Source organism: Lactuca serriola, chromosome 6 (assembly GCF_051521515.1).
Source record: "Lactuca serriola cultivar US96UC23 chromosome 6, Lser_US96UC23_V15, whole genome shotgun sequence".
Classification (NCBI taxonomy): domain Eukaryota; kingdom Viridiplantae; phylum Streptophyta; class Magnoliopsida; order Asterales; family Asteraceae; genus Lactuca; species Lactuca serriola.
In genome coordinates, this window is record NC_136413.1 from 74,627,035 (window position 1) to 74,649,248 (window position 22,214).

Below are 22,214 nucleotides of genomic sequence, written 5' to 3' on the forward strand. Positions count from 1 at the left end.
CTGCTCCGGCGGAGCCCAGTTTCCAAGGAAACCCACTGTAAGTGAGCTATACCTACCCTATCTCTAGTAGAGCTTATGTTTTAATATAGTATCGTTATTAGAAACTTTTAATAATTATTTTGGCTATTATTATGGGTTATTTAAGCATCGTTATAATATCTTTTTAACCACTCGCGGTACAGGGGTTCAGGTTTGGAGGGCTGCTTGGGTTGTTGGATTCAGAAGTGCTTTTATGCCGAAATGATCCTGCCCTCCGGTGTTCCATGTCTTGCCTCGTCTGTATATAGTGGGTGAAAGGTATTGTGTCGCGCTTATATAATAATAATAATAGTTAGACTATTAATTAGTCTTGGTTAACGTCAGACTAAACCCTAGTGGTTTTTATACTAGGTTTTGTCGAGGGAAAATTGTTTTAAGAGTAACGAAGCGTTGTCCGAGTGCCGAGTCACCACTTAATCAGGTGAGTGCATAGTTACTTTCATCTTACACATAGATATGAAGTATTTTATATAAGTTACGTGCTATGTGTGCATATTATCTGAATACTTGTTGTCTATGCCGGATGAATGATTTTATACAAGTTTTAAATGATTTAAACTGTATATTTATTTTATATCTACAAATATTTTCGGATAAAACATGGGTAGATGAAATAGTTGGTGTGTGATGAAATAAAATGATAAGAGATAGGTGATGATAGGAAGGTGAGGATAATTAGGTAAGGATAGATAGGTGATGATGAATCGATGATTAGGATAAAAGATACTATAACTTTGTCCGACAGTTTGGAGATGTAGTCATCTACCAGAATATAGATGGCGACCATGGACTATTCTAGACAACCCCATGGAAACACCAGCAGGCCCATAACCTGTAGGTGATGAATTACGAGTTCAGACGATGTTGTAACTATGTATTCATGTGATGATACTCTAACCCCTTACTATGAATTACGAGTTCAGGCGATGTTGTAACTACGTGTTCATGTGATGATGCCTTAACTCTTGTTGGGCACGTATTGAGGAGTAAACCCTGAATCAATACTGTATATAGGATGTAGGCAATGATCCTTAGGAAGAAACATATAAGGAGATGCGATGTAAGGAGATAAGAGGTAAATATGATGTATGAGACAACCCTTAGGATAAATCCTTAGGGAATGTACTTAGGAATAAAGAAGATAATGGGGATGGGTATTTGGGTTAAGTTTTTTGATGATTATGCATAATACTTATATTATGGTGGTTTGAAAACCCTATGTACTCACCAGGTTTCCCAACCTGACCCACTCAGTTTACTTGTATCACAGGTGACGAGGTGAAGTTACATTACACCGAGAGATTAAGGATATATAGATCACTAATGTAAATGAATGTAAGTTCTGTTTATGCTTATGTTTTTGTATTGACGATGACATTGCAAATGTTTTAAAATGAATAAAAATACATTTCTTCGAAAATGATTTGATAATGAAATTATCATGTTTTTTTTCTGGGAACAAATTCCTCACTGTTTTTATTAAAAGAGATACTCTGATTTTTATAAAGCATAAACAAAATCGGTCTTTTTCTGGCCGTGAAAATGGGGATGTCACATTGTCTACTTAATATGCAAGTAATATACCTACTAGATTCTTATAGTTAGAGTATAAGTCTTTAGGAATCTTATACTTAGCATTCTTACTAGTATATCGACAAAGTATAATGCTTCTAAGGTTATGCTACCATGAGTCTGTAACCGCGACTGTATGACTTAGTTTTATACCTTTGGTTATTGTTACAAGGATCACACCTTGTGGTAGTTACAAGGATCACACCTTGTGGTAGTATAAGGATCACACCTTGCGGTAGTACTAGGATCACACCTTGCGGTAGTACAAGGATCACACCTTACGGTGGTACAAGGATCATAGCTTGCGGTGGTAACAAGGATCACACCTTGTGGTAGTTTCCACATGCTTAATCAACGTTGGAAGATAGTAAATTAGGCAAGTTCGTCACCCACCAAATATTGGTTGTAGATAACAACCACGGGTGGGGTTGTCACGCTCAAACGATATTAACGGATACAGGTCAGAGGACTTTCACTAAGATCCCCAATCTTAGTTGATGAATACAGTAACTCATGTAGACTTTGACGGTGTTCTATAGTTCTAACAACAAAAGCATTTTCATGTCTAAAACCCTAAGTTACTAGACAATGATTTTAAACATTACTCCTAATTTCATAAGATTTAGCCAGTATAATAACTATAACTTGATGTAAAACCAAGTTTTATCTTGACATAAAACCAACAATAACAACATGCTTATCAATTAACATATAGAACTTCCAAGTACAAATCTGGAACTATATCGCACACAAAATATATATAGAATCGTAAGTATAACTCAAGATCTACATTAATATATTACTATAACAATTACATGCTAACAAGTTTATGATAGTTGTATAGATACAAAATATTAAATCTAAACAACTATATCCCGATTAATATAACTATGTACGTTGATACTAATATACTATCATATAGACATAATATTAATGTATATACTATATTTAGCATGCGTTTCCCCTTAAAAATATTAAAAACTGGGGACGTGAAACTCATTTTACTAGTGTGCTTTGACAATATCTAACTGAAAACGTTCAGCGGTTCGCGATCACCTAGCTCAGGATGCAAGATGGCTTCAAAAAAGGACAGAGGAGAGAAAAGAAATGGTGTAAGGAGAGACGAGGCCAAACTAACTATTTATAGGCTGTCCAAGACAAGTTTACGCCGTGAACCTAAGGTTCACGTCGTGAATTTGAGAAATCATTCTTTTGCTTGTAATACTCCAAGTCTCCGCTCTTGCGCTTTACCAACCATCATTTTTAATCTGTCATGAAAAGCCCAGATAAGATTTCCTGACATGTCAGCATACTTATCTCTGTACGGCCTGTTTGCAAGCTCGGTCACAGGCAGTTGGGGTTGGTCTCCATGAACATTTTGATCTGAATTTTTCATGAAGAGCCACTTCCCCTTCTTTTGTGAAGATGCCTGATTCTGAGCATGTTTGAGAATAACTCTTGGATTGGATTGATCTGGTTCACTCTCAAATCGATCAACAGTTCATGTAGTTCTGACAGGAGGAGGATTAACAAGAGGATCTTCAGCAGCTTGGGAAGGAGCACTATGAGAAGGTTTGCTGCATTTGGTTCAACGACCGATGTCTTGAATTTGTTGCCAAATTCATTGATATTCTTGGTTTTTAGGTCGAAGTACCCAACAGACAAGGCACCAAGGTTTATCTGCAAGTCGGAGATCTGTTTTGATTTTAGAGTATTTTCCTCTTCGAGCTTGGAAACTCTGACATCAAGTTTTCCTATCAAAACATCCTTCTCAATAAGCTTTGATTCAGAATTCCGATCTCCTCCTTGAGGTAAAAAATTGATGGGTCCGCTCCCCCTGAACTTCCTTCACCTAAAGATATCCCTTTGCTTTGGGGTGAAGGATCTGAATCTTGTTGTGCCAAAAACCTGGAAAGCCTCTCGGAGGCAGCATCATGTGCAGGTTGTGGTGGAGAGGAACCCCCAGGAGCTTAAGAGCTCCGTGCTTCATATGAAAATTGAACAACACTTAGTCCTTCTTTCAAAACTTGACTATCTTCAAGGTTTAGTTGGGCTGGTGCATCATTTGCAGAAGATTGTTGGGCAGGGGGAGCTTGTTCCCTAATCAACACTTCCGACCTTGGATCGACTCATCTCCTTTTGATTGTAGGTTGGGAGGCTAGTGTCATGATAAGATCATCTTCAAATGGCAAAGAGGTCGGACTTTCTATTTATAGGCTAACCAAGACAAGTTCATGTCGTGAACTTAAGGTTCACGTCGTGAATTTGAGCCACATCATCTCGTAGACTTGCCATTTGGGTCCTAGCTTCAGAAGGTGCCACGATTCTAGTTTCACGTCGTGTCTTTTATGTTCACGTCGTGAGGATTTAGCACCTCACTCCCGTAGACTTCGCACATGTTTTCTAGCCTCGAAATGTGTCCTGGACTACTTTCACTTCGTGAATTTGAGTTTCACGTTGAGAATTCAGACAGCTAGGGGTTTCTGCCACATGTCGTGCTCTAAGACACCTGCATCTTCGGAAGGTCATAACTTTGGTATAAAAACTCCGTTTTTGATTTCGTTTATATCCACACATATGTAATTTCGAGTACTACAACTTTATTTTAGATTCCAAGAGGTAATCCTAAGTCTATATTAAAATACTCTTGTTATAAGGATCTGTAGCGTTAGAATTTATCATAACTTCTTCAAGCGAAGTTAGATTTAGACGTTCTCTATATTTTTTGGAATCGTATGGATGTATACTTTTGGTTTCATCATACAAAAAGTTCATATTTGTATTAGAATTTATCATGAATTACATTGTAAGTTTATCACATTACTAGTTTAACAAAATCACATTACATGATTGGCATAATCACATGTGATTCTTATTTACCTATTTTGACTGGTGTTACAACTTTGGAATCTTTAAACCCAAACCTATCAAGAATGGCTTCAACATATTTTCCTTGATGCAAAAGGATTCCGGTTGAATCTTGTCGAACTTACAACCCCAAGAACGTAGTCATTTCTCCCGATGATGTCATCAACATATATCTGTACAAGAATTAGGTCGGCATCCACATGCTTGATGAAGAGCGTCTGTTCAATCGTGCCTCTGGTATAACCATGTTCAAGAAAATGATCTGTTAGAGTGGCATACCAAGCTAGAGGAGCCTGATGCAACCCATACAGAGCCTTGTCTAATTTGTAGACATGATTCGCAAATTTTAAATCGAAAAAACCAGGAGGTTGATGAACATAAATTTCTTCCTTCATAGCTCCTTATAGAAAGGCGGTCATGACATCCATCTGATAAATAGTAAACCCCATGTAGGAGGCATAAGCTAGGAAGATACATATAACTTCAAGGCACCCTACAGGAGCATACACTTTAGTGTAGTCAAGGCCTTCAATTTTCCGAAACCCACAGACAACCAGACGTGCTTTGTTTCACATAATCACCCAAAAATCGTCTTGCTTATTACGAAACACCCAACGTCTGCCCCAAGACTTTGTTTCCCTTTGGCAGCTCAACCAACTTCCATACCCCTATTTTCTCAAATTGATTAAGTTCCTCGTGCATTGTATCAACTAAACTAGGTTCGTTCAGTGCCATTTCCACATTCTTTGGTTGGATCTGAGAGATGAAGCAAGAGTAGAGACATGTATTGACATCTCCAATCTGACTCCTCATTTTAAGTCTGTCGCCTAGTTGACCAATGACGTTTTCGATCAGATGATCGCATTGAAGTCTAGTGGGAATTTCATGGCTGATGTCATTAAGTATGGCATGAAGGTTGTTGATATTGATTAATCCATCATCTGTTGAATCATCCGCCTCAGACGATATGGAACCATGAGAGGTGCTTGTCACGTACTCATTTGCAATTGGCTCGGGAAAGAGAAGTTCCATGAACGATTGAGTAGCAGCGGAAGTATCTCTGGTCATGAATTCTCTTTCAGCAGGAGTAAGAGGAGTGGCTTCAACATCAGAATTGATTCTTTGACTTGGAGAACCTGAAGAAATATTTGGAAAAACTTCATCCACCATAAGAGTTGTAGGAGGCACCAAAGGTGGTTTGTACACAACATTTTCCTCTTCATTTTCAATAGCAACCTTCATACCTGATCAAGAACCTGACACATCATCTGAAAACACATTAAATGATTTAAATAAAGAAGCATAATCAAATAACCAGTTAGGACCGACTCGAGCATCTATTTCATTTTCTTCCAGCCAACGCACATCGAAAGATTCCACAATGTGCTTGGTTTTCTTGTTGTATACATGATAAGTAGTGCGTGAAGCGTATCCCACAAAGTAGCAGTCACCGGCCTTCGATTTAAACGTGGTGTTGGACTCTAAGTGAAGGAGGGTGCAAGGACATCCAAATATTCGGAAGTGAGAAATTGATGGCTTGTGATTGTACAAAATTTCATATGGGGTCTTCATCTGGGCTTTGTTGATCAGGACACGGTTCTGGACGTAGCAGGTAGTGTTGATCGCCTCTGTCGAAAAGAAGACCAGTAATTTAGAAATACAGAGCATCGTCCTTGCAGTATCTATTAGAGTATGATTGCGCCGTTCTGCAACACCATTTTGCTAAGGAGTTCGAACGATACTGTACTGACGAAATATACCCTTGTCGGCACAGAAATGATCCAGAACTGAGTTCTTGAATTCTATGCGATTATCCGTTCTAAGCGCCATCACCTTCTCATTCGGTTGATTCTCAATCATCACGATGAACTTCTTGATCAGATCCGCGATCCCACTCTTGTTGGATAAGAAGAAAACCCATGTGAACCGCGAGTAGTCATCTATCACAACCAAGCAATAAGAGCCCTTGTTGATGCAGAGAACATTGACCGGACCAAATAAATCCATGTGCAACAGTTGAAGAACCTTGCTGTTTGAGTTTTCAGTCTTTGGTAAATGGGACTTGCGATGATGTTTGCCTTGAGCACACGCCACACATTTTTTAGAATTGATAAAGTCTTTGACAGGAATGCCATGCACTATCTCATTTTTAACAAGACGATTCAGGTTCTTGGCATTCGCATGGCTGAGACGACCATGCCAAAGCATGGCATTGAGTTCATAGACTTTAGGGAAGAGAAAAGTGACTTGTTCTGGAATATTATAATTCATGTTGAGGATGTATGCATTTCCATCCCTCTTCGATTTCAACACGATCAATTCTTCAGGGATAATAATTCCACGCTTCAAGATGAGGCACTCTTTGTCGGTGAGGTGTATTGAATAGCCTTTGTCACAAATCTACGAGACACTCAACAACCGTGCTTCAACTTGGGAGTATAGTTGATGCTCTCAAAGCTAAGCACTCCATTTGTGACAGTTCATTTCTGGGTGATATTTTCGTCTTCTCCTCCCGCGAAGGAAACATAGTCCCTATTAAAATTTTGAATGTCATGTAGTTTGAAGATGTCTCCTGACATGTGCCTGGAACAACCACTGTCGACATACCAGGGTCTGACAACATTCCTCCGTAGCTGTTCCTTCACGATGCGCGGGATTAATTGATTTTTCGAACCCAGGTCATTGAAACACTGGGATTTCCCTTTTTAGCAATAGAAATTTCTTTTTCACTTTTTGAATTTCATTTATTACCAGATGCACATACATAAGACTGAGCTATTGGACATTTAAATTCTTGGGCACCCATTGGTATTTAGGTTTAGAAACATTTATAGGTGATTTTGAAACATTTTTCTTTGGAATTGATTGTTTGGATTTCCATCTAATGTTAGCCAAAGACCCAGACGAAGACTTTGAGGAACCTGATCTTGGCTTAGCTACGTTCGGTTTCGTTAAAGTACCGAATGTATTTTCAAAGCCAATCTAGTGTCGAAACTGTTCAAGTTGTGTTTACGGTTGGAGTTGTCTTCATTTTGGTGATTTTTCAAGATTTGTTACTAGGTTTTTACTATTGATCATCTTTTCAAGGCCAAAGGGGTTGAAGATCTCCTCAAAATCAGCTATTTTCCTCAACGTCTAGGTGTTTTCAGCTATAAACTGTTCATCAGTTTTTGGCTGTAAACCCATTTTCGGCCGTAAACCTCCTTGTGTTTATGAATGTAAACTGTTTTCGACTGCAAATGTGTTGTTTTTTCGACTGTAAACTGTTATCTACCATGAGCCGTAAACTGTTCTCAACCGTAAACACTACTAGAAAAATAGCCATTTACGACGCGCAATTAATGAATCACAATGAAAGAGGACGCGCATTTGTGTGTGCTCTAAAAATTAATGTCAGTTTTCCAAAATTTGAAGAATAGAGGACACACATTTTTGCGTACCATAAAATTAGTGTCAGAAAAAAAATACGGACGACACCTATAAAAAATGTGCGTCGTCTAACTGTGTCACTTTATATTTTTTTAAGGAAACACACGTTTTTAGGGGGAATAATAAAATCCAAAAAATTAACCCCCGCCTATTCATCCCAAAAATTCCCCGCCTCTTCAAATTAGGGCCTTCGTCTTCATCCATAGCTTCCTCAATTCCTCAATCCATCACCTCCACCAAAAACCTAATTCTCGGTTCCAACAAGTTCTTACACTCTTAATTCGACCCTATGAGCGGAGGATTTAGGGTTCTTACCTCCCAGTTATCAATTTGAGTCGATGATTTAGGGTTCCTAAATCAGACCCTAATTTTTTCTATCTCACTCTCGTATTTCCATCTCATACCTCTTGCCTGGTTCAAAACACATAAGGGGCAACGAGGAGTTGTTGTCTAAGACGTTATAGGTGGAGGTGAAGGAGAAGATGTAAAGGGAGATGGAGTTTAACTCGGGCGACAACGAAGGTGCACGAAGCGGTGGGAATGACGTGGAGCTGTTGTCTAAGACGTTACAGGTGGAACATCAGCTGTTTTACTTTGATCTCAAGGAGAATCCATGTGGTGGTTACCTGAAGATTTCGGAGAAGACATCGTTGACAAGGTCCACTATAAGCGTACCTTTTAATGGAATCTCTTGGTTCTTTGATATCCTCAACTACTACGTCACTTCTGATGACCAAGATATTTCTAGCAAGGAACTTCAGCTTGATAGCAAGGCAATTTATTATATTACACATTATACATACTATACATACACTTTCATATTTATTACTCTGCAAAATGTGGATTGACATTCCTAGTTTCTTCAAAAATTATAATAGATTTTTCTTTCAAATAACCTTCATATCTGTCCAATTACCTTTCTGATTAGGGTTCTTTCTTCAGGTGTTTTACTTTGACATTGGGGAAAACAGGAGGGGTCGGCTTCTTAAGGTATGCAATTGTGTAATTAGGGTTTCAGTATGCTTAAAAACGTGGAATCTTGTATGTTTTTATGTTTGTGCCTGTATAATCATGTAGGAATCACTTGTGTGTACTTGTATTGCAATTGAATATACCTAAAGAGAATGCAATAATGTTTGTTCAGATTGCTAATCTTCACCAGGGGTATATTTGTCCGAAAAAGATCCTATTTTGATGCTATCACAAGATTCACAGCTGTATGTGTGTACTGTTAGATGTGAGGTTTGGAGTAAAGTAGCTGCAGTTGAACAAATTCAAGAGACCCCTCTTGGGATCAAGTCGACTTCTTGTGAGAAGCTTTTTTTTTAATTTATTTAATCACCATTTTGTTATCATCTTGTTTTGTATTTGAAATTATTTTTTATTTGATGTAAATTAATTGTATTTATGAATGGTTAAACATGACATCTGGTTCTGAGCAAGGGAAGGTGGGACCCAGTGAGCTTCAGGGAGTGGGGAAGAATGTGGTTTCAGATTCATCTTCATGACCAGGATCATTTTCTCATGTCTCCTTTTCCATATCCAGGCCTTCATCAAATTATAATAATAGGATGCAACAAGCAATTGGACCTCAAAAAGGTATCAAGACAATGATACCTTAAATTTTAACTGAATGCTTTTATTAGAAGTAAAACAGTAGAACTTAATGAAAAACTTGTTTGTGATTTCCTACCGTTGGTCCTAGCATGGAATGGAAACTGAAACCAATTGCTCAAAGTCAAATATCAATTAAGGTGCTTGTGGCTGTGGTTCCAGTGGAAGCTCATACTCCAACAATAGTTTCTTCTGCATCCTCCACTAATCTTGATTCATAGGAGGATGAACTTGAGATGAAGCTGAAGGAGTCCCACATTTCGGATGATAAACATGTCATTATCCCAAATCACCTTCATGTTCCTGAAGCCGAAAAACTCGGCTTCTGTTTTGGGAGTTTTGATGCCACTTTTGGTTTTAATAAAACCCCCTCAAACTTAAATGGTCTTGTGGCTGTGACTGTGAGTGAAATGACATCTGAAGCATCTGAGGAGGCTGACGAAACTATAGAGGATCAAATGCAATCCAGGTTTCTGTTACTTAGGTTGTATTTCATATTGGAGTAGACAACATTTTCTGATAAATGTATGTACTTTATTGGTTCAGAAATGAAAATACTGATGGAGAGGAGGATCATCTTGAACGCCCAACCACATCTTCATCTAATGTACCCAAGAATTTACCAACGGAAGGTGACGTGTCATTGAATGTGGGACCCTAGTACAGAGAGTCGAAACAAGAGACTTCTTCCTCTTCTTATTCTTCTTCATTCCCTACTCCAAGTCATCAATACCCAGCTGTTCATACATCACCAAATCCAAACTTCAGTTTTGGGTTCATGCCACCAATCATTGAAGCCAAGTTGCATCTTTTGGAAACACCGAGTCTTAGGCATGCGATGCTTCTCATGTCCCAAGCTTTGTAGTAAGACCCTACCACCCTTATTTATTTATTTATTTATTTATTTATAATCCATTAGTTAATTAATTAAAAAAATGATTTTTTTTGAGAAAATTACTTACAGGTTCAGCAACTATTTGATCCAGCACGCTATTATGCACACTTTTATCGTGAGAGTTATGGGTGCATGTCACCTTTCCAATCAACCACAAAGTACAATTGAAATGTTCAACAACCTTCTCATTCTTCTCAACAGGTTTGTTTCTTAAATGCCAACAAATTTAACCATATATATGCCTCTATTTACCAATTAATTGAAATCACAGGTCCGGAACTCACTAATCTTATCCACCACCGGTCCAACACCAACAACCGCCACACAAACCGTCAGAGTCATGCAAAGCTCCATATCCGTCACTCAACAACCATTACCTATTTTCCAGCAGCCATCAGGGGTTCATCTACCCCATTACCCTCCAAATTACATCCCATACGGTCCATATTTCTCCCTATTTTATGTCCCTCCACCAGCTGCTATCCATCAGTTTTTAAGCAACAGGACATTCCCACAACAACCACAACAAGGCGCTGGAGGCATGTATCCAGCACCACCACCACCAATGGCCGCCACCTCTAATTCTAAATACCCACTTCCACAGTATATGCCAAGAAGCAATACATGGAATATTGGAATGACGGGAAGCTATGGACCATATGCTTCAGCAGCCCCTGCTGGTTATAACTTTGCTTCGGTTGCTGCCAATTCCATGGAATCTTTTAGGCCATAATTATATTGGATCAGAGCACTTGCTTCTTGGTTTGCTTCGTGAAGATGAAGGTGTAGCAGCTCGTGTTCTTGAGAATCTGCACCATAATTTCTTTTTAACAAAACATCTTGATAAGTTATATAGCAATCTATTCACAACAGAAACCATTTCATTTTCATAAAAAGCCTACTCCACTTAGTAACGTCACTGTTTCATTAGGAAATGATAACATTAGGGTTCCTAACAGTAATAGGTGGATTCACCTTCCCTTTCCCCTTCCCATTTGATGACATACTCCACAAACTACCACCACCAAAGGACGCCTTATCAGCACCACCACCAGCTTTCGATTTCATCAGCGGATGCTTTCCGATCTTCTTCCCCATCCCATTCGTTACCAACCACCGTGACCCCGCCTTCTCTTATTTCACATTCGACCGCCACCCCCAAACTACACTATACGATTAGATACTAGCTTTTGAGTTTTTTTTGCTAGATACCTATATTGATAAATGATTTTATATTTGTTATTAATTGGCTTATTTTGTTTTGCCTTTGTTTATTTTATTTTGCCTGTGTTCCCTGCCTTCTCTTGCTTATTTTGTTTTGCCTTTGTTTATTTCAACTCAGTAAAATGTGTGTTAATTTTTTTTTAAATTGTTTCATACAACTTTATCAAATTCAGTAACCAGTCCTCCAAATTCCTGTTTAGTTCAAAAGAATTCTCCTCTGTTTGGTTCCTGATTAATCTATTTTATGTTGCAGATAACATTATTTGCAATATCAGAAGACAATATACAGATACAAGAATAATAAACAAATAAACCAAGGAACTTTGTTATTCTGATTACCTGACTTGTTTTTGCAGTCAACATCTAAAATAAAGAGCAGACTTTTGTTAGTGTAGCTGTTCCATTTGTACATGAGACTGAAGGTGGTTCTGCTTCTTTAGGTCCAACTTACAGGGATTCCATCTTTCACTACAAGGGTACTTATGATTCTGTACATCCATGCTTGTGATTGTATCATTTGTAAAAGTAATTTCTTTTCTACTTATTGCTTTTTAGTTAATTGCAGTTAATTGCAGGTGGTTGGAGATGTGCGCAATCCTTGGAAAATATTCTTCTTCCTCTTAATTCTTACAACTTCTTTCATAGGAAAGGTATATTAATCACAAATTCATTTTTTGCGGAACCAATTTCCAGTTACGACCTTCATCAAAATGTACATATAATTTATAAGTTATAATAATAAATTTAGGTAAGTAAATACTTAATAGATTATTAATACAATTATGTTTGCTATTTTATAACTTTTATAGTTTTATAGTTTCTTGAATTCAACGTGACAATTGTTAACTGTTCCTTATGCAAGGTTGTTAGTTGTCCCTCTTTTAAGGTGTATGTGTGATTGTGATCATTCTATTAGAAGAAGTGTCACACACAGGTTTGTTGCCCTTGTTCCTCTTTTACCCCTTGCACGTGGTGTCTCTCCTCCTCCTAGATTGAGTGAATGCTTGTTGTCTAGAAGTAGTTGAAAGTCACCCTGAGAAGGTATCAGTAAGAGGGTATAAACTGGTTAGCCTTTTTAAAGAGGTTTAACCTTCATGGAATTTTATGTGATGATATGGGGCTTGGTACACCAATTCAGGTTTGTTTATTTGCTCATTGAATTGGAGATTTGATTAGTTTAGTTATTCTGACTATGGTTTGTTTTATACAGAATAATGCGTTGGAGTTGTGGTCTTTTTTTGACTTTTTGATGCCCGAATTTCTTGGAACAGAGAGACAGGTATGTTTTTATATCATTTACACTAAAATAATATGTATTGCAATGCAACTGATTTTGGGTGTTTTTATATCTTTGAAGAGATTTAGATTTTTTATGAGCATTTCATGATTTACAGCTTTTGTATTAACTTTTACACTTGATGCTTACATTGTTACAAAAGAGTCTCATGTTGTTGTTCGTGTTGACTACATTCCTTCTCGTGTTGACTTGCCTGCTTTAGGACATGGGAAATATGTTAAACTTGTTAATCCATTTCAATGGAAGGTAACTTTCTTCATTTATTTACTTGTTTGCTGCCAATTTGTATGCATATATAGTCATAGTTTGACTAAATTAGTTGCTTATTTTGTTTATTAGTTGCTTGTTTTCTAGCTTGTTAGTTTGACTTAATTAGTTTCTTATTTTGTCTATTAGTTGCTTGTTTTCTAGCTTATTATATTCACTGATTGATTTCATGCTATGCTTAAATCTTAACAGCTATCATGGTAACCTTCAAAAGTAGTTTTGGACTGGCACCTTCTTGCAGAAGATATCGTGTACGTGTTCATGTGCTGCTATTGTGGATTCAGGAACATCCTTTCTTACTTGTCCAACTGTATGTATCTCACGTGAAGCTTCTATTAGAACTATTAATCTTAGGGAATTAAAGTTTTTTCATATTTCTTGCATGTAATTAGGTTGTAATTTTCCATTACAACTTTTATTAATTTGTTTTTTCTTTCCATGGAACGATTATTTGTATGACATTAAATTTTATGCAATGGATTGTATTTTTGTATATGATATTTTATTTATTATGAGACATTAAATGCAAATTTAATTTGAAAATTAGTAAATCTATAAATAATATTTTTTTTAAACATATAAAATTACGATATGCAAAAATGTGTGTCATCTTCATTTATGACATGGCCTTTCTTGACAGAGGCTTTAATGATACTCAATGCAAGTTGTAAATGCGCGTCGTAAGGTTATTGCACACAAATGCATGTCGTCTTCCTTTATAACAGGGACTTCCTTGATACTCATTGCATGTCGTAAATGTGCGTCATAAATCGCGTGTCGTAATTGCGCGTCGTAAATGCGCGTCATCTGTGGTTATGACATGGCCTTTCTTGACACACATTTGCACGTCGTCTGAGAATTTTACGACATGCATTGCGCTTCGTAAAAGGCTGTTTTTCTAGCAGTGAAACTGTGTACAACCGTAAACTCTTTTCGGTCGTAAACCCACTTTAGTTGTAAATTTTGTTTTCGGCTGTGAACCTCTTATCAGTTGTGCTTTCTTTACATGTTTTTCTTTCAATCAATTAATAAAGTTAAAAAAAATGGAATCACAAAACATGACAGTTCATCAGGAGTTGGACTCAATCATGGGAACTACCACAAGAATCCCATGTCTTCTGTCAGCTGATGGATTTCCTGAATGGAAGTACTGAATGGAAATATACATCAAGATGAAGGATTTCAAAATATGGCACAACATTCTGAAGGGACCAGTTAGAATCACTACCACTCTTGAAAATGGAACCATTATTGACGAAGAATTTGCAAATTACGCGGATGAGGATTTCGAGAAAATCGAGGAATAAGAGAAGGCTCTTGCAACACTTACAATGGCTTTATCTCCGGAAATTGCACAAGGATTCAGAGAGTATGACTTATCCAGTGCTCTATGGGAAGCATTGATTGCAGTATATAAGGGAAATGAAGATATAAAGCAGATCCGTCAAGACATGCTCAGACAAAAGTTGAACATGTTGAATCATATTCTTGGGGAATCATTGGAGCCTCAACTACATCGATTTATTTCCCTTACCATTGGGACGAGTTCTGCTAGAATTTCAATGCCACGACCAGAGATTAACAAGAAACTACTGAACTCTCTCCATACGTCATGGGACATGAATGTCTCAGTTATCAAGAAGACAAAGGATCTCAACCGGAGCAGTCTTGCAGAAACAACGACAATCATTAAATCATATGATCTTGATGACAAGCAAGGGGAAATTATGTTGGATTAGGTGTCGAAGCCCATACCTATTATTGGTATGTACTTGACCCGAGAGTAGCATGTTCAACTTGGGTTGCATGGCATCAGAACAATTTCGATAGACTTTTGTGAGGAGAGGATATTTATGATTTATTAATATATTATAAGTTCTAATATATTAGTATGAAATCATATTATTTAATTAGTATTGATCAAGAATTAGTTTGGAAATAATTTTGTGATCAAAAGAGACTAATTAAACAAATGGGGATTGATTTGGTATATCATTCATTCTTATAAAGTGGGCTTATGATCCATAGTTTTTCATGTTGGGCTAAACCCATTGGTGACCCATGGATACTCCATGGAGGTTAGAACCCATGGATCATGAGGAATGTTGAAAGTGATTAGTTACATGGTGTAACCCTAATATGCACACTATATAAGAAGCCTCATAGCTCATGAAATGGCACGTAAGTGATAAGAAGTGAGGGCTAGCCGATTTGTGGAGCAAGTGTTCTTCTCTCAAGTTATTCTAATTGTTGGTGGTGTTACGTGATTCCATTTGAGGTGCAACACTTGGGTCACTAAGATCTTAAAGCTCCAAGCAACAAGCTACAACAAAAACATATGTCATCCAACTTGTTTTATTACCCAGGTATCAAATTTTTGTATGATAGTTAGGGTAATACCTTGGAAAGTTCAAGTTTGCATGTATAATAGAGAAAACATAGATCCAAGGTATTTAGGGTTGCATGTACACCTTAGGAGTGTTAGAATGCTCAAAACCTTATAGTGATATCAGAGCCTAGGCTTGTTTTCAATTATACTTGATGCTACTTGTTGTTGTAGCTTGAAAAAAAATCGATTTTCTATTGTTCTGGACACTAGACTCGCACAGTCCACTGATGGACTTGCCTATTCCAAGCACAAAACAGCCCAACTCGTCGAGTTTGTTCATACACTCGACAAGTTGGAGCTCCTTAGTGCCGATTTAAGATTTTTTTGGTTGGAATTGGACTAGGATCATTACCCTAAGATGTATTTGAACTTATAAACTTGTTTTTGATGTGGTAATGATCATGTTTATCTAATTTAAAAGATAATTGTGAAAGTTTCTTGTTTTATATTAGTTTATATGGTTATGCTAATTACATGAAATTTGTTTGATATGAATTGTCTTGTTCTTATGAGTTTAATTTAGATCATAGACAAATTGATTGTTTTTTTTATGTTACAATTTTAATCTAAATGTTTTTTGATGAATTCCATAACTGGTGCTCAAGTTATGGAAAATGTAAAGTTTTCTTTTAAAAGTCATTAAAACTCATAGGTTATAGAAAAATGAAGAGTCATTCTCATAAATGGTTTTATGAACTTCATAACTTGTCCTCAACCTATGAATTTTCAAGAGTCTTTTCATTTAGACCTATACTAAACTCATACGTTATGGATTCCGAAAGTTTTTGAATATTTCAAAACTTGCCCTCAAGTTTTGGAATTTGTAAATGAAAAAGTCTAACTTTTGAAAGATTTAATTCCAAACCCTAGAATTTTAATGTTTAAAATTCTACCCTTAAAATATTATAATATTATAAGTTTAATATTTATATATATGTATAAGAACAAAGTCAGTCTTACCATTAATAGGCCTCATTCACGAAGCCAGTCTATAAGGGGGTGTAAGGTTACTGCTTATAAAATGGCAGTTTAATGGGTGTCCACACTCACATATTGCTTCGTTGATTGGTGGAGGGTCGTTAGCCAAACGGGTAGGATAGGACTTTAATTCTCCTTTCATTAAAAGTATAATGATAAATACTAAGTAACTAAATACTTATAAATTTCTAAATCTTAGTTACTTAGGAAAATGTGAAAATAGTGCTAACCCATGAAATTTCACTTTTCACCTTGTTAAGCTATTAGTGGAGTATGTGTGGTTAACCGGCACACTAATCTGGATTGACAGTGTGTGGAAAAGGCTAGCTTGATGTTAATCATAGATAAATGGAGCATGTGTGGTTAACTGGAACACTGATTAGGTGGGTGTAACATTAGGTGTACCAAGCTAATTTGCATGGTTATTCACACCTTGTTAATGATCCTCGGCATCCCAGTCACAAACATTAAGGTCACAATCGAGATTTAAACATGCCATTGAATCAGACAATGAATCTCAAAGGATCTAGAAGTTTCAATTCACTTAAAACCTAAAATATTCTTTTACGTTTTTCGTGGTGGAAATTGGTGAATCTTTATTTACATACCTTCAAATATTTTGTAGTTTGGATTTATACATACCTCGTCAAAATTGTAAAATATTGTGTTGGGTCATAGCCTTAATATTTCATTTTGGTGTTATATTAAGGAGTAAAATTAACTAAACTTGAATTTCTCACGTTGTAGATGTCTAGTTCAGACAACTATGGTCTTCCCAAATCTTTTAGAATAAGCTTGCCTTATGAAAATGATATTCCACATGACAATCAAGGTGAAAGATTAATCCCTTCTTTGTGCTGCTGAATCAGAAATGATCTGGCGCACTGGAATAGCAAATTAGATTGGAAGATCTACTCTCCAAACATCCATGGATATTGACAATAGAAACCTTGAAAGTCCAGAAAATATTTCTTTTTCCAAGGGAAAGAAAAAGGCTAAATCTGAGATTGTCCTGTGTACCATTCTGAAAGAGTCTATATGTTTCTATTTCCATGTAAAGGGGCATTGGTTGTGAAGCTGCCCTCACTACCTGAAAGATCTGAGAAAAGGTAGAATCGAATAGTTTGACTCTGCTTCAGGTAAGTCTACTATCTAACTCTATTAAGTTCCTAATTGTTGATTCTTAATACATGATTTGAAAACGTTATATTTTGATGTTTTTTAGGATCATGCAAAGGGAAGGAAGCTTAAAGGAAGACTACGTTGAATCTGATCGTGAAAATGGATTTCTATCGCATGGTTCGATGATCGGATTTTTAAGCTTCTGCTTAGGAGTTATGATAGATTGCTAGGAAATATGTAATAACATAGTTTTCATTTGTAATTGCATTGTAAGGAAAACATTTTCCGTATTTTATAAATAAATAAAATTTTGTTTTATTTTAAATCTCCTTGCAATGGCATTTGTGAAAATTGATGTTAGTATGTTTCTATGTTTAGGAATGGATTTGATTCTTTCACTTGTGGTAGTGTCTAAATTTACCAAATAAAAAAGATTCTCATCACCCAAGTTTCAATTGGACAGAAACTTGGAATCATGCAAGTTTTATTGTATGATGATGAGAACTTTCATCTTTGGTAAATTAAGACTAATTCCTCGTTCTCATGTATATGTGAATCAAGTGAAGGACTACGGAATCGGGTACACTGGGTGTGCACTGGTCAGGTCCACCACAAAGAACGATAAGACTATTCATTATGATTTCCTAAATTTTAGTAAATATGGTTATGGTTACAAGTTTAAGTATAATTTTGAACATTGGAAAAGTTTCAGTGTATGGCACAACGAATGATAAGAATCAAATTAGGCCGAAAGATAAAATTTTATCCAATCTGAAAGGATGGGAGAGTACTTTAGTATCGTGTTTTATGATCATCAAAATGATTATGGAATACCATATCACAATTGATCATCTAAAGACATCTTAGTGCATTTGTTTGGCTAAGAAGAGGAATCATGAATTGTTGAAATAATTTAAATCAAGAAAATGAGTCAGACTTCATTCCCAAAACAAGTCTTAGAGTCATACTCCAAGATTGTAACCTTGAGTGACATAATCTTAAGAAAGGTTTAAAATACTTATCAAATCTACAATAAAAATTTTCTATTATTGTACATTTGAAATTGGTAAGTTGTGATGTTTTGGATAAAACAAAGACCAACTAAGGCCAATTCTGTGAAGTGCTTCTCTTGATAAGAATCCACACTAGCTCTTGAATATTTGATTTTTCAAGGAATGATTCATGAGAAGAGAAGCCGATATGTCAAGAAGGCAGTGGGAGTCTTAAAGATCTTGACATGTTTTAAGAACTAATCAAGAAAAAACCTATTATTATACACTAGCACATGACATGAGGTTTATAACCTATCGTGTTAAAATATTCTTGTTTATGTGCCCATTCCAGTTAAAGTTGACTATGCATGTGGGTTCTATGAGTTCTTAGTTGTTTACATAACAACCTAGGAAGCAATGGTAGGACTTTGTGCTACAAGGTGGCAAGAAATTAAGATTGACCAAGTTTAGTCCATATGAGTTTGGATTTGTCACTAACCTTGTCTTGTGATTATGGTTGTGACAGATATCCACTGATAGGAGCACATACATCATAAAATCTTAGTGTCATAGGTTTTCTCTCCAATTCATGAAAATGATTGTGAGGAAACGCTTTCACTAAGTAGATTTCAATAGTTAGCAATTGTGATATTTTCATTTTCAAATTCAACTATTATTACGACATCCCTTTTCATAATTCGAATTGTAAGAAATGGAAAAGGTCTAAACATTTCAGACTTATTGTTGTAAGTTATTAAATTGTTTAGAAACACATGTGAGCTATCTATGGAAAGGTCTATGAGTTGGAGAAGCCAAGATAAAGTCTTATCAAAGCATCTGTAACAGCCCAAAAATACAGGCCAAAAATTTCATTTTTAAATACGTCGTTATAAAACCAACAATGTAATAATACATATGTAATACCATGTCATGTCAAAACCAAAGTAGAAATAATCAAACGTGTTATCATAAAACAATATCAGAGTGTAATCCTAAAGATCTCATGTGCGGAAAACCATATTGTGATGCGCTGCGATCGAGTCGGCTCCTTTACTTGAAACACGAAGTACCTGAAACCAAAACTGAAAACCGTAAGCACGAAGCTTAGTGAGTTCCCCCATCATACCACATACCATACAATCACATATCATACATACTGTCAGGCATTTCTGGGGTGCCCGACCTACCCGTACGACCTTTCTGGAGTGCCAACCTACCCGTGTCAAGCCATTCTGGGGTGCTGACTACCCATGTCAAGCCATTCTGGGGTGCTGACTACCCTTCGGTCCTAACGACCGAACCTCGGGGACTATTTCACCCCCTACTACTACTACTATCACATATCATAACATAACAGATTATCAGACTTATCTGGGGTGTCTGAACTACCCTTCGGTCCTAACAACCGAACTCGGGGACTGCTCCCCTCCTACTACCTCTAACTCGTATGACAGATCATGCTAGCATATAAACATAACATCACATACTGTCAGACGTATTTGGGGTGTCTGACTACCCTCCGGTCCTAACAACCGAACTCTACTACTATCACATAAGACATATCATGCTAGCATATAACATATCAGGTAGTAGCAGACCTAGATGATATCACAGAGACAATCATCTATCATACGTCTCCTACTGGTGGGCTGGCATTGTGGCCTTAGACCCACCGCTACTGGTAGGTAACTCACCTCACACTGCTGAAGTCCCGAAGACACAATCCCACACTTGCCGAAGTCCCGCATACTCGACCCCAGCTGCTGGCTGACAGATTCCCGAACTGTTAACACCAAAATAACACCCAATTAATAATTGGGTCCCAATACATAACCATACATACATTCTTTGGGTAATTACTACATTACCCCTTGCTTGGCTTATTCAAGCCCAAGGCCCAATCCGTAGGCCCAAAGTCAATTAGGAATCAAAGCCAAACACATCGCCCAATTTTCCAAATTGGGCCTAGGCCTATACATGGTATCATTCTGAGGCCCAACATCATATACTCATTAAGGACCAAACTATAGCCCAATTTTCTAAATTGGGCCCAAGGCCCTTACTTGGGCCTTACCCTAGGCCCATTAAATTGCTGAAGACCATTTGCTTGATCTTGGATAGGCCATTTGATATCCCAATCATTAAGGCCCAACAGAAAGGCCCAACCATAAACCCAAATGAAATTAGGGTTGCACATAAAATAATGATTAGGGTTAAGTTTCCTACTTAACCCATTAAGCACTTAATCCATTAAGGACTTAATCCATTAAGTCCCATATTGCGTAGATTAGTCTTTGCCAATGATTATTATTTAATATCTTTAGTTATTAAATAATTCCCGTGTGTCCCGATTAATTCCCCCTAATTAGGGTTTCCAACCCAATACTAGTCCATTAATTAATTTGTTGGGCTTTTAAATCAATTAGGGCTTTATTGGGCCTATTAAGCCTACTAGAATATCATTAAGCCCATTAGGGTTTTATTAGGGTCCATTAAGGTTTTATTAAGCCCATTAAGTCTTATTGGGTCCAATAGAGTCCATTAAGCTTCATTGGGCCCATTCGGGTTTTAGTCCTTTGTCCAATCATCCAAACAAGTCCAAACACTATCAAAGCACACCGCCACCCGACACGACGGCCGGTGGCGGCGGCCACCACCCTACGGTGGTGGTTTGAGTTTCTTTTCATTATTTTTCTTTCCGGTTACATTTTACAATGCTAACACCCCAAATAATCACACACATACACACACACTAATACAAGTACATAAACAACAACCTGATGGTGGCCGACGGTGGCGTGTGGTGGCAGTGGCGGCTCTTACGATTTCCAGCCAAACAAACCATCCCATTTCACTGAAATAAACACTCTTTTTCCCGAAACAGCAGCACAGCCACCCACCTGGTGGCATACGAGGCAGAGAAGGCGCTAGATGGCGGCAGTTTGCGAAGGCAGCGACGGTTAACGGCGGTAGGCGGCAGCATACATCAAAAGGTGCCCTTCAGAAGCTCGTTTCCGGTGACAACAAGCTAGCAGCCACACGAGTCTTGAAGCAACATCACATATCCTCTTGAACTCACAGCCACCACCCATGGCGGCTGGTGGTGACGAGATAAAACAGTGAAGGCAGGCAGAGTAAGAAGAAGAAGGAGACACGGAGGGGCGAGGGCACTTCAACGAACTGATGGGGAAGAAGGGTGGAGTGAAGCAGCAGCGACGGAGACGAACTGCTCCTCCATCTTCGACTGACGCGGCGTCGGCAGCAGGCGCAAGTCTCACAATCCCCGCTCACCCGCTCCTCCCGAATAACACAACGACGCACAACTCTTCTTCTTCGCTGGTAACAGATAGGTTGGCGGTTCCCCAAGGTCTCACGGAAGCGACGACTGGGACGATGGGTGGAAAGGTGAGGGTGGCGGCTAGAGGATGGGAGACATAAGGGTGGTGCGGCTGAACAAATGAGGCTAGGGTTAGGGTTTCATAACCCTTATATACCGGCTCCCCATACTATTTTGCCATAATGACCAAA

General features: G+C 37.6%; 1 protein-coding gene across 1 annotated transcript; it reads left to right on the plus strand.

Moving 5' to 3' along the window:
* The first annotated feature begins 8,402 nt into the window (after positions 1 to 8,402).
* Positions 8,403 to 9,237, plus strand: LOC145059907 (transcription factor Pur-alpha 1-like). Its single transcript, XM_079007671.1, has 4 exons — positions 8,403 to 8,681; positions 8,837 to 8,898; positions 8,986 to 9,072; positions 9,144 to 9,237. Exons 1-4 carry the CDS (start codon positions 8,403 to 8,405, stop codon positions 9,235 to 9,237), a joined length of 522 nt encoding a protein of 173 aa, XP_078863797.1.
* The last annotated feature ends 12,977 nt before the right edge of the window (positions 9,238 to 22,214 follow it).

Coding starts and splice junctions, on each gene's coding strand:
- LOC145059907 (XM_079007671.1), top strand. CDS start 8,403: ATGGAGTTTAACTCGGGCGACAACGAAGGTGCACGAAGCGGTGGGAAT. Junction 8,682..8,836: donor AACTTCAGCTTGATAGCAAG/GCAATTTATTAT, acceptor CTTTCTGATTAG/GGTTCTTTCTTCAGGTGTTT. Junction 9,073..9,143: donor ATTGCTAATCTTCACCAGGG/GTATATTTGTCC, acceptor GTGTACTGTTAG/ATGTGAGGTTTGGAGTAAAG.